Source organism: Neomonachus schauinslandi, chromosome 5 (genome assembly GCF_002201575.2).
Source record: "Neomonachus schauinslandi chromosome 5, ASM220157v2, whole genome shotgun sequence".
NCBI classification, from domain to species: Eukaryota; Metazoa; Chordata; class Mammalia; order Carnivora; family Phocidae; genus Neomonachus; species Neomonachus schauinslandi.
Genome location: NC_058407.1, coordinates 194,098 through 207,758, shown reverse-complemented (window position 1 = coordinate 207,758; position 13,661 = coordinate 194,098). Strand labels below are relative to the sequence as shown.

General features: G+C 52.5%; 1 protein-coding gene across 1 annotated transcript; it reads left to right on the top strand.

The window, feature by feature from the left end:
* The first annotated feature begins 6,019 nt into the window (after positions 1 to 6,019).
* On the top strand, positions 6,020 to 11,688 carry ACR (acrosin). Its single transcript, XM_021687850.1, has 5 exons — positions 6,020 to 6,147; positions 7,125 to 7,331; positions 7,566 to 7,849; positions 10,472 to 10,617; positions 11,164 to 11,688. The coding sequence occupies exons 1-5, from the start codon at positions 6,071 to 6,073 to the stop codon at positions 11,686 to 11,688; spliced, it is 1,239 nt and encodes a 412-aa protein (XP_021543525.1). The 5' UTR covers positions 6,020 to 6,070.
* The last annotated feature ends 1,973 nt before the right edge of the window (positions 11,689 to 13,661 follow it).

Here is a 13,661-nt window from a genome sequence, read left to right as displayed (position 1 = left end):
GCAAGCCCTGGGGAGAGGCAAATACCCCAGAGGACACCCCAGCCCCCCTTACTGTGACTCCTCACACTCAGCAATGACCTGTGGGGTGGGGGGCCCTGGGACGTTTTTAAACCTAGGGTTTGGAGTCTGGACTAAGCTCCATCCACGTCACTCACAAGTTTCTGTTTATATTTCTAGCTTTTTTTAAAAAAAAAAAAAACACAGAAAACTGAAGTTTTCACAGCCCAGGGGCCTGGCACGCCGGTCTGTGCCCGCCTGCCCCGCCCTGGCCCACCGGCCCCATTCCCTGGGCAGAGTCACACGCAGTAACCCCTTCACCAACAGACCAGGTCACACACAGCAGCAGTCACTGTAACAGACTGCCACGTACACACTCGGTCTCACACTCACCTGTGGGTTTTTGGTTCCGTTCAATTTGGGTTTTTAACTTTACAGGGTCAGTTCTGCTTCACCCCTCCTTTTGTATGGAGTTCCATCCAGGGGATTTCACCCCTGCTCCCGTCCTGAGGCCTCCTGACCCTGATGTTGTGATACACCCCACAGAGATCTATGTTTCTTATATTATTATTATTGATAATAATTATTATAATATTATTATGTAATAAATTTATAAGAAATGAAACTTTCTCAGTTGCCTGTTTGAAGAATTCTTAGGAGCACAAACTGCTGTCCCTTGGACAAACCTCCTCAGCCTTGCCACGAGTATTCAACCGCATGAACTGGTGACTCTCAGATCCTTGTCTCTGACCCAGTGTCCACATGCCAGGCCTCCTGCATCTCTTCCGGACTGCTGCCGGACCTCAGCCTGCGCTTCCTGAGCTGGAAGCTTTTCTGTCTGCTCATCAGCTCACTGAGGAGCCGTCCTGGCCTAGAAGTCCGGTTGCCCTCTGTGGCCCCTGCCGCCCCCCTCCTCCCCTCCGTGTGCCTCTCTTTCTGAATTCTGTCGCTCCTCTTTGAACCCTCTCTGTCCCAGCTGTCTTGCCCCCGTGGCTACTGCCCTTGAAGGAAAGAAGGCTTTCCTTCTCCCCTCTGAGCTGACAGTCATGTGAGCAGCCAGCTACTGCCAGCCAATGCTCTGGCACGTCTGGTGTGGCCCCTGGTGGGGGGTGGTCTGCCCACAGGAAGGGCAGAGGCGCCTCAATGTGTGGAAGGAGGATTCACAGTGTGGTGAGTGGGTGGACATTTTCCCGCAGAGTGGGCCCAGGAGGCGCAGCGGGAGCTGAGAGAGGGCTGGGGCGGCAGTGATCCGCCGGCAGACATGTCAGGCACCAGTCACAGGGCGAGGTCTTGGGAGGGCCTGCAGAGCCTGGCTGCACTGGGTCAAGGTGGGGATCAGATAGGACATGGTGATAAATGTGGACCTTCACTAGGGTTATTGCTGGGTCAGGGGTGGGGCCAGTGGGAGACGCCACCAGGGAAGTGAAGATCCCAGAGGGAGCAAAGTGGGTGGAAGAGGGATGGACTCCAGTGTCTTCACTGAGAAGAGGTGGGGGCAGGCAGAGGTGGTCTGAGGGAGCACGTGCGGGTCTGGATGGCCTGGTAGGGAACGGTGAAGGCCCTGGGAGGCTCGGATCTGGAAAGCCCCACAATTTCAAATTTCCAGCTTTTTCAAATTTTTCATTTTCAAACACACACTTTGTATGTGTTCATCAAACAGAAGAGGCCATGAAGGAAGTCAGGACATAGTGACCTGGCAGGGGGGGTGTTCTAAGTGTAGGGCTGCAGGCAGGACCCTGACTTGCTCTGGGCCTGAGCCTGTGCTGGCGGTGGGGGACAGGTATCCTCTGAGTTGCACGTGGAGCCCTGGGTCGCTCTGGGCCTGGGTCAGAGCTTGGGGTAAGTACAGCTTTTCAACAGAAGAAAGGAAGAGCAAGGGCAGAGGCAGCAAGCCTTCCATGGAAACGGCAACACCCACTCTGGCTCGCAAGAGATTTGGGGGAGAAGATGAATGTCTCCCCATGCCTCAGAAGACGAGTCAGAACCTTCACCACCTGTGAGAGAAGATGTGGCAGAGGCAATCGTAGGTTCAGGGCTGGGGGAGCTGAAGCCCCAAGCACTTCAGGGCAAAGACATTCTCACTTAGGGCTGAGGTCTCCTCATGGCCTAAGGATGTCCTTTTGGGGCCGCCAAGCAACTCACCAACACTCTTTCTAGAGCCTGGAGTAGAGGCTGTAGCCCTAACTCCCCCTCACCCCAGCCCCCCCTGCCCGAGATCCTGTGGACAACTTGGGCTGGGTGCATGGTCAAGGTGTCTCCTCTGCAGAGGGCCTTGCTGAAGAGGGGTGAGGGATCAGGGTGAGGAAAGATGGTGTGGGAGTAGGACTGGTCAGGTGGGCGGGGTAGGGGTTCGGAAGTGAGGAGCAGGAAGCAGGCTGGGGGTAAGCAGGTGGGTATATGGGAGTGGGAATGGAGGGGGGCAAGGAGGGAGGTGAGGTGGAGGGGAGTGGGGATGGGGAACCCCTCATCCTGCTCCCTGTGCTGGGAGCTTCACCTTGGCCCGAGTCAAGCCCCCCGTAGCCATTGGGGCCGCATCCTCTGGGCCCAGAGTCCTAACTGTCCGGTACTTTCCTACCTCTCTCCCTTGTGCTTTGGAACAGAATGTAGAAGTCACTCTTATTTGAGATGTTTGCTTCTTCCATTAGATTTAACGACAAAATTAAACCTGGGTGGGCCGTGTGCCTATCCTGTGGCCACGGGGGCAGTTACTATGACCGGCAGCCTCTTCTAGAATCAGAAGTGAATGTGACCCTGTGGATTCAGACAGTAGTTGTCTTCTAGAATCTAGGCACTGGGTCTTTAACTGTGTTATTGAAAAACTAGGTACTGCTTTTTGTCTTGAAGCTTATAACATTTTCTTTAAAAAAATTTTTTTTAAAGATTTTATTTATTTGAGAGAGGGAGAGAGAGAGAGCACAAGCAGGGGGAGGGTCAGGCAGAGGGAGAAGCAGGCTTCCCGCTGAGCAGAGAGCCCAATGAGGGACTCCATCCCAGGACCCCGAGATCATGACCCAAGCCGAAGGCAGACGCTTAACTGACTGAGCCACCAAGACACCCTATTTTCATCATATATTTAAATACTTGCAAAGGTTGTGATTTCTGGAAAATTGTACATATTAACAAAATAAATGTTTACATAATTCTGCTAAATGCTTCTCATGGACCTAAATGCCGTACCAATTTTATGCCCATTAATATCCTGTAAAAACTCCTGAATAGGTGTTTTCTTAAACAGTCAAAATTTTAATGATCACATCTTGAATTCCTTTTTGCCATTTCTTGAACTATAATTCCAAAGCGTTTTTGATTACTTTATCAGGCACAATCTGACACTCAGTTAAAATACGTGAGGCCTCCTAACACTCAGTAGGTGAGTTGCAAACTGTTAACACTCAGGTTGGTGAAATAGGACTTCCTGAACTTCAGATAAAGGAGGGGAGACCACCTGACATGAAGGCTACCAAAAAAAAAAAAAAAAAAGAAAAGAAAAGGCCTTGGACACTTACATACAGCAGCAGGTAGGGAAGAAAGATGTTCTGTGACACTCAGGTCTGAGAAGTAAAAAACCTACCATTTGGGGAAAGTACACAAGGGCCCTGAAACTTCCCTAGGAGACACACATTCTCCTTATACTCAGGTGGAAAACAGGGAGCCTTCCTGACATGCAGGTAGCAGCGATAAAAATCTTGTGACACTCACAAAGGTGATGTTATTGAGGCCCAATTACATTCATCAAGGGGAAATACAACTTGTTGCCTGGCAGGAATGTAAGTAATACATATCAAAACTCAAGGGAGTTGAATCATCCTGCCTTGTCACTCCCTGCTAAACAAAGATAAGAAGTCCTGGCCCAGTGTCAGAAGTTGGAGGAGGGACAGGAAAGTATTCCCCAAACAGAGAAGGCATTTTGAGACTGGAAAACCAAGCAGGTCACTCCATACCGTTCGCACAGAGTTTTATTTAGGGTAACATACTGACAGGTGGATCGGGCAGAGGACAATCCACAGCAGCTGCAGAGTTATTCTCCGCAAAATCCAGACCTTAGTCCACAGATTTTATAGAGAGAGGGGACCCGCAGAAGGACATTGTAGGGAGATCAAAGGGTTCACATGCACCTCAGAGGACTTGCATGCACCTAACTGACAGCTAACCTGTAATTAGATCTTGTGCCACCCCCTGTGCCTCAGCAAGGGGAAAGACTAGGTTATCTCTAACAGATTCTTGGGAGGCGAAAACAAGCCTCCCCCCATCCTGGCCTTGGCAGGCATTTCCGAGGTATATGTCAATCTCCAAGGCACCTGGAACACACAGCCCCAAGAGAGGTCACTGCGCAAACATGACCAGAGATGGAGTCAGTATTGTCAGCATTCCTACACCCCGTACTAGGAGAGGCAAGACCTTCTGACCTGCAAGAAGAGTAGACTTGGGGACACTCATGGAGAGGAAATGAGAGGTCTGACAATTAAGTAGAAGAGAGGGAGACACCAGACCTGCAGGTAGGGATGATATGACCTTGGCATATTCAAATAGGGGAGTGGAGATCCCTTGGTCACTAAGAGAGAAGAGATGGAAACTCCAGATCCAGCAGAAGAGATGAGAGACAAGATCTCCTGACACTCAGGTAGGGCATAGAAGACCTCCTTACACTCGAATGGGAAACAGGAGATTTCATGACCCTCAGGTAGGGGAGATGAGACCTCAAGACCCTCAGGAAGGAGACAGAAACCTTCAGACAATCAGGGAGCTGAGATGAGAATGTCAGACATCTACCGAGTAAAGGAGACCTTGTGATATTCAGGTAGAGAAGATAAAAGCTCATGACTTTTAGGTAGGGAGGGAGACTGTACTCAAGTAGGGGACATGAGACTTCCTGGCACTTCAGTATGGCCGAGGAAACCTCAGTGTACTTATATAGGTGAGATGCACCTCCTGACCTTCAGGTAGGGGATAGAAAAGACCTCTGGGTTCTCAGGTAGAGAAGATGCCACAAAGTGACACTCGGGTGGTAGAGATGAGCCTTTGGCTTTGAGATGGAAGAAAAGAGACATCCTCAGATTCAGGAAAAGGAAATGATGGCTCCTGATACTCAGGTAAAGATATATAAGACCTACTGGATATTCAGTTGAAGGGCATGTGACCTCCTGAAAGTTATGTGAGCTGAGAAAGTGTGACATTCAGTTAGAGAAGATAGTAGAAGAATAAAGCTCATTTGACAATCTGAAAACTCTTAACACTCAGGAAGAAGCTATGAGGTGTCCTGACACACAGGTAGGCGAGGGACAACCTCTTGATGCTCAGATGGTCTAGTGGAGAACTTACACTCAGCGAGAGGAGGGGATACCGCCCTTCATGCAGGTGGAGGTGTGACCGCCTCACACTCCTACAGGAAGGTGAAACTTTTTAACATGCAGGTATGTGAGGTGAGCATTTGTCATCCTCCCGTAGGTGAGATGCTGTCTCCTGACAATCAGAAGAAATGAAACTTCAGGATATTCAGGTGATTGTGGTGAGAATTCCTGACCCTCAAATATAGGAGACACACCTTGCAGCATGTAGGTCCCAGAGAGGAGACCTGGAGACACTCAGGTAGGAAACACCAGACCTTGTGATACTCAGCAGTGAATAGAAAGGTGGGCTTTGTAATCTTGTGAGCCTGACACCCTGTGACCATTGACATGCTGCGTCATCTTGACACAGAGGGACAGAGCTGCCCCTCAGCCCATGATTTGGAACAGGAACTGTGGTTGCAGCTTGCATGAAGGGCAAACCCTGAAACTGCACAAAACTGGATCCCCAGATGATACGGAACCTTCGAAGGGTAACTGGGAATGAAGATCCTGGCCTTGGGACAGAGGGAGGGGGCTGCATATGAGCCCCCATCACCCGAGGGGTGCGGGGGAGCCTGTACAGAAAGCTGGGATCTTGTGTCAGCCTGAACCTGTTAAGCTAAAGGGCTCCTGCCTGGCCTGGCTATTGGGGTGGGGGAGGGGGGGGAGGTAGCCATGCTGATTGGTCAGGAGGCCACAGAGCTTTGTGAGGTCACTGGGCTTCCAGGTCAGGCTGGGGCAGGAGTATGGTAGAGATGCTGCCAACTGCCGTTCTGCTGGTCTTGGCAGTGTCTGTGGTTGCCAAAGATAACGCCACGTGTGAGTAAGTGTCAGGGACACCTCCGGGGGATGGAAAGAGTGTCTTCTGAATAGCAAGCCCCACCCAGACTCCCTCTGTCCAGGCCTAGGGAGGAGGCCAAGCTTGGGCCTTAGTAGTCCCCTGGGTCTCACAGGTGTGACCCACATCCCCAACTCAGACCATCCCTGCTCCCAGCTTCATCAGCCCAGAGCCCCCAGGGCTGACCCCTGGGCTCCTATGCCTCCCATAACACAGACACTGGGGCCCTTTCCTCACCTCGAGACTGACCTCACTGCCTCTTGAACATCAAGTCCCAATTTTTAGAAACCCCTTTCTTCCCACAGATACTGAGGTGGCCCCACCTGTGGCTGACCCCAAAGACCCCAGGGTATTGTCATGGCATTCTTCCAGGGTCCCCCTCCACCTTAGACTCCGACAGCCCCCAAGGTAGCCCCAAACTGTTGTGGCCTCTCCCCAGTTCCCAGAACTTCCACCCCTGGACCCCCGCTGCTCCCCACCCTGGGACCACTGGACCTGCCTTGGCTACTCTCCCTCCTCCTGCCACCTTCCAACCCCACCCTGCTGCCCCAAGACCCCTGTGGCTGTTCCCTGAGTCTCCCACCCAGAATTGGCTCTAAAGACCTCAAGCCATTACACCTCTCTATCTCCACCTCTAGCCTCCCCCTCTGCCTAGGGATCTCCCATTTTTCTAGGGCCCTTATCATCTGTCCTGCTTCCTATGGCCCCTTCTTTCCTCGCCTTGTGGCTACACCCACAAGACCCCAGAACTCATACTCCTCAAAACCATTTCGTGGAGCCTGCAGCTTCCGGCCTCCCTACCGCCCTGACAGTGCCTCTCCTCAGCAGCTCCCCTTTGGACCCTCCACACTCCCGGCTGCCCCACTTTGCCCAGCCCCCTAGCCCTGCTTCCCCCATCGTGCAGGTGCGAGGACAGGCTGTGCCTCTTCTTGGTTTGAACTGTGCCCCTGGTCTCTCCTCAGTGGCCCCTGTGGATTACGGTTCAGGCAGAACCCACCGGGGAGTGGCCGTATCATCGGAGGGCAGGATGCAACAATCGGGGCCTGGCCCTGGATGGTCAGCCTCCAGGTCTTCACATCCCACAATAACCGAAGGTACCATGCGTGCGGAGGCACCTTGCTGAACTCCCACTGGCTGCTTACTGCTGCCCACTGCTTCGTCTCCAAAAAGTACGTGTGGGAGCGTGTGGAGGGAGGTCTTTGGAAAGGCTCTTCCCAGAAAGGGACATTCTCCAGGGCTCTCTGTGCGCAGTCTCCCTGGGGCTCTGGGCCTTGTGGCAACCAGACCATGAGTGGGTGGGCCCAGGCCCTTGCTGGGGGAGGGCTCTGAGGGTCATGATCACCAGAGGTTTCTGTCGAGCCCGTCCTTTCTGAGGATGACCTGGCTTGCCTCTGTGCCCACAGAAAAGTATATGACTGGAGACTGATTTTTGGAGCAAGGGAAATTGTGTATGGGAACGATAAGCCAGCGAAGCCGCCTCAACAGGAGAGATATGTCGAGAAAATCATCATTCATGAGAAATACACCCCCAGTTTAGAGCACAATGACATCGCTCTCATGAAGATCACCCCTCCTGTTCCCTGTGGGCAATTCATCGGAACGGGCTGCCTGCCCCAATTTAGGGCGGGCCCACCTAGAGTTCCCCAGGCCTGCTGGGTGGCTGGCTGGGGATTCTTGAAAGAGAAAGGTGAGTATGGGGGCGGGGGGGTGCTCTCATAGGGGTAGGGGCACTGCTGGTCATTCCCTCAGTGGTCTCTGAAGTGCAGGGGCCATATGTAGTACCTAGCGGTGATGTCCACCAGAATGCGGGACACTGTCCCCTTTTAGAGCAGGAGAAACTGGCAGCCAATTCCCCTGTCCACGGCCTCACCACCGACGGCTCATGTGGTCGCCAGACGGAAGGGTGCATGCAGCCACAGGAGAACCTGGGCATTTTTTGAATGGGGTCTGGGCTGTGGCTCTATCTGGGGCCTGGAACCCCAGTTGTTACCTTCTGGAAACGGGGGATTGTCCCCTGAAACGGCACTTGGAGAAGAGCTCTAGATGGGGTTTTGTGGTTGTGGGCCAACTCCTCTCCTCTCTGGACATCCATTTCCCCATCTGTGAGTGGAAGGGCCATGTCATGTGGTCTCTGAGCTCTGAGACACCAGAGCCCAGCCCTCCTGACCTCAGTGAACCTCTGCTTCCCACCCTTGGTGGTCACAATGCGAGAATCCACCCTCCCCATCCGAGTGACTTCATTTTCTCTGGAGAGAGGGGACAGGTTTCTTGGCAGGTCAGCAGTGGGCAGCAAGGGTTTGATGAGTAGGTTAGGCCTTTCAGCTTTCCACAGGTGACCACGTGGACTTTTTACCCAGTCACATTGGGGATGTGAAGAGAGACTGAAAGCTCTTCTGTCCCTTGATAATGGAAAACTGAGAGCTCCTAATTCAAGGCACTTCAGTCATTTGGGGTTCAAAACTCAGCCTTTTCTGGTGACAAAACCCTGGTAGTTTCAGTATGCTTCCTGTAACTCTTCTTCCCTCTCTCAAGGCTGGCCCCCTTCTCTGACTGGGTTGCTTCTCCTCCCGGGCACCCCTGTTTTCACTGGCCTCTGCTGACCCTTCCCTCCCTGGCCTGGGGTATCAACCTCTGTCTGGCTATTGATGTCCATGGCTCTGCTGAGGCCTCTAGAGCATTCTTCTTGTCCTGCCCCCAGCCTACCCTGCTCTGCCCACCCACCCAAACATGTGCGCAGTGTCCCAGGGTTCTTGTAGTCCCTGGGGGGGGGGCTGATCTCAGGGTTCCCATCTACACTCCCACCCCGACCGCCACCTTTGCTATCCTATCGCTCAAAAGGATTATAGGCTCCCAGCTACACCCTGGACATCACACAAGGCCTCTTTTGTTCTAGAATCCTCCTCAGCTTAGTGGGATTTCTATCATCTTCTGGTGAATACACCCCCCACTGTTAAGGCCAAGTCTTCAAGAAATCCCCAGCCTCCAAACTTCTGTGACATTTCTGCAGACCTTCCTTTTTCTACCTCCTCCTTGAGCCCATATGCTTCTGGGGTAGTCCTCCTGTTCTCTTGAATTTCAAGTTCTTGTGGACTTTTTAGCATTTAAAGCCAAGGTGCTGGGATTGAGAAAACCCTGTTCTCTTCCAGGTCATCTGGCTCTTCCATAGATCTAAAGGGTCACCATAAGCGACCGGGCTTGTTGTGGTGGTCATTTCCATGTCACCCCTGCCTTGGGGGCAGTGCAAGTACAAAACTAACCCTGCTTGGGTGGTACGCAAAGTTGACCTGAAGGGACTGGAGACGGACTCCAAGCCACACAAACACACGGTCAGCTGTCTGCCGGCGCCTGCTGTGTGCCTAGCTCCATCCACTCTGCTCCACTTGGTTCTGGCTTCCCACTTGGCCTACACCGCCATGTTCCAAGGGTGATCCACCACCTCTCCACCCAGATGCAGGCGATTTCAGAGCCACCCACCAGACTGTGGGTGCTGCTGTGGTGGGGGAGGCCGCTTGATGAAGAGGGGAGAGCTGCCCCTATAGCCAGGGGTGAGGTTGGCTGATGGAATCATAGCCTGGGCTGGGCCTTTCTTAACCCAAAGGCCATGATGGAGGCTCTGGGGCTGTGAAGCATGTTCTGACCTGCCTTCCGGTTATTCCAACCACCCATGCCCCTCACAGGGCTGTGTGTGTGGATGCCATCCTGCAGCTCCTCCTTCCCTGTAACTTCAGAATGGATGGGAGGCACGTGGGGGGCTCATCTGCCCAACTCCAGCAGATCCTGTCCAGAACTGAGCTGAGGGGCTCGACGGGGGATAAAAAGCAAGGAGGGTGACTTAGAGCCGTACTGTGGGGAAATGAAACGTGTGTCCTGGATTTGAGTGTAGAGAGGAAAACCCTGGTCCGAATCCAAGCCCCACCACATCCCTACCAGGATGTTTGGGCAAGTGGTGCTCCAAGCTCTTGATTGGAGGCAAGGTGAGTCACAGCGCTTAACACAGGGGCTCACTGTGGGGTGTAAATGAGGTGACACGTCCTGGCTGTAGCTGTGAATAATCATCTGGCATCAACACACATTCCTGCAGCCGCATCTGCTCATCCTCCATGCACTGCCCCTCCTCTTCACCTGCATGTGCCTCCACCACCCCACATCCTTCAGAATTATCTGAGGAGAGGCCAGGGGCATTGCCTTTCATGGATTTTAGGTTGAAGTAGAGCATTTCAGGATGATGGGGGTTCCGTGGAGGGAGGAGGCAGGGCTTTCCCAGAACATGTCTTCTGTGATCGCTGACCACTGAGCCGCCTGGCTGTAGCCTACAGGATCGCACCTACACTGCAGGAGGCCCGTGTGAACCTCATCGACCTCGACTTATGTAACTCCACCCAGTGGTACAACGGGCGCATTCGTTCAACCAATGTGTGTGCAGGGTACCCTGAGGGCAAGATCGACACCTGCCAGGTAACTTCCCTTCGGGCGCCCCTTTCCCTGCCAGCACCTCTTTTGTGAATCCCTGAACTCCACTCCCGCCAGGGCCCTGCTTCAGTGACCCTTTCCCTGGCCCCATCTTGTAGCAGTGAGGATGGGAGGTGATGCCTGCTGCCCCTCCAAAGAGCCAGTCACCACACAGAGAGCTGTGTCCCACCGTGACACAGAGATCATACCACCCGAACACTACCCTGGAAGAGAATGCTTACCTCTCCTCACCAGAATACAAAACCTTCAAATCCACTTGTACACACATGCCCATGCATGCATAAAGCCTCACACATGGACACATGGGTCGCTTATCTTCCCTCCTCACTGCAAGGAGACCCGTGACAATCCATCCCCTTCTCACGTCCACCTGAAGCTGTTGATACCAACTCAAAGTTTACCACCACCACTTGTGTTCATGGCAGCAAGAAGCCATGTGACTGAAGAAACTGTCCTTCCAGAGCCTATGGCCCTTCTGGGCAGGGGAAAAGTGGCTCAGACAGAGAGTGACTTCTGTGTCCTTCTGGGCAGGGGGACAGCGGCGGGCCTCTCATGTGCAGAGACAACGTGGCAAACACCTATGTGGTCGTGGGAGTCACAAGCTGGGGGGTAGGCTGTGCCCGAGCTAAGCGCCCCGGAGTCTACACGGCCACCTGGCCCTATCTGAACTGGATTGCTTCCAAGATCGGTTCTAATGCCTTGCACATGGCTCAACTGCCCACCCCTCCCCATCCGACTTCTCAAGCAATCCCGGCTAGACACCCCTCTGCCCGCCCTTCTGCTCGCCCTCCTTGGTACTTCCAACGTCCTCCTCAACCTCCTCCCAGCCCCCCTGCATCTCGACCTCGACCTCGACCCAAACCCCCGGCCCCACCCCCACCCCCACCCCCACCCCCACCTGCTCCCCCACCTATCACTAAACCTCCCCAAGTACTTTCTTTTGCCAAGCGACTACAGCAACTCACAGAGATCTTGAAGGGGAAGACGTTTTCTAACGCAAAGGGGTATTACGAAATGGAGACCACAGATCTCCCAGAACTGACCGCCGCCTCCTGATCCGACCCCACTCCCAACAGACCCAGTGAGCCCTTTACTCCCAAGAAAACAAAGATGAAATAAATAAATATAAATATAAATACAGATATATATAAAATATATATATATATCCATGAAGAGATGCTTTCTGGACTTCTTCCTACCTGCCTTCCCCAACTCAATCCAAACCCTCCCCCAGCAAATCTGTCCTCCCTCTGTCACCCTCCAACAAGGTGGAATTGCTTGTATGTCAGTGGCAATTGTGGTTTCCTAAATCTTGATTTTTCAAGTTGGAACAAGGTGATCTGGGGCAACAGGCCAGGTATGGTCTGGATCTCACACTCAGGGTCTCTGCTTATTAAATCAGTGCAGGTGGGCCCTGGAGCACTTCTGTGAGGTGAGCTGACTCAGAAGGAGGGGTGTGGGTCTGAGTCCATTGGAAGAATGACTCCAGTCTGAAGTTTTGTAGTGTGGCCATCTGATGCTCAGTCCACATGGCCAACCCCAGGCAGGGGTCTGCCCTCAACCAGAATTGCTTATGTCCATTTGTGAATTCCTGAGAAAGAGACCTCGATGGCCTCAGGTCAACTGCCCACTCTGGTCAGGGCCTAGATCAAGCCTAAATGCTGGATTAGCCACTTGAGGATTAAAGATGGCAGGCTCCAGAAAGAAACCCCTGGGCTCCTGGCTGGGCAGTTGCTGCAACAAGCAACAGTCTCATACCTGTTCACCTGTTCACTGTGTGCACATGTTTCAAGTGCAAGATGGTCCCATGTTCTGGTTGCAAAGACAGATGGCAAAGGGTACAGGAGCATGAGGGAAGAACTTTGGGTGAGGAAGACCAAGGACCCTGTCCTTTTCCTGCTGGGGCTGCAACAGGGACTGATGAAGCAGCCATGAGTCTTTATTTTCAGGATTCATCAGTCTGTCTGGGTTCAAACAAACCCCCTGCTGTACCCCTCATCAGCTGTGTGGCCTTGGGAATATGGCCAGAGGGTTGTGTGACAATGAAATTAGGACAGATGTGAAGCTTTCAGAGCAGAGCGTGACACGCCATACATGCTTATAGATGTGGGCTCTAATTTAGAGCCAACTGGTGATGAGATGCTGGGTAACCTTATACTTACGCATGGGCACTCAGGTGTACGTTGTCTGTGCACTTATGAGCCCTGGAATGCCTAGGCTACCTAAGAGGGCTTGCAAATTGATCTGGGTGGCCCATAGCTCTATAGTGTATTAACGTTTGATAAAATAAAAAAACCAAATTTTATCTGCCTTCACTGAGAGCCAACATTACTAAGATTAGAGTTGGCATGTCCATGATTCCTTTTGTTGGCTTTGGTCTGTCTCTTCTAAAGTCAGTTTCTTAATCTCCCTACTGGGTACATAAGCTTTGTACCCTGGTGTCAGACACCAGGTACCCTCTAAACACTGAACAAAACTCAGTGTCAGTCACAGAGTGAGACAGAAACCAAGCTATGGGCCACATGGTCCAAAGAGCAGAAACAGCCATGGCAGCAACTCTGGACCTGCCCTCACCCTTCCTGGGCAGTCCTGAACCCTGAGCTTACAGGTGGGAGTGGTGGGGCAAGATGTGCTCAGGCTAGGGAGTAGGGGTGGGTGTGGAGGATGTGGGACAAATTTGGAGGAGCTACAGTACCAGTGGTTTCTTTCCACTTACAGATCATCCCTCCTCCTCAGAGCTTCCCAGGATCCGGAACGGATTCTCCTGGCACTCTGTCCTTTCACATGCTCGAATCCTTGTCCTTAGTTTTTCCCTTCTCTCCTCATTGGGCCTGTCATCTGTAGCTGACACTTGGGTCTCTTTCCTGGAGAGACAGGGCTTATGCTCAGGGAACACTGATGGGAGGCCTCTGCAGAATCGAGTGATGGTTTCTTGTGTATCTTCCGAAACTTTCCATGCCCACTAATATATATATATGTATAATACCCTTCTTATTTATTCACTGTTCATACTACTCTGACTTCATTTA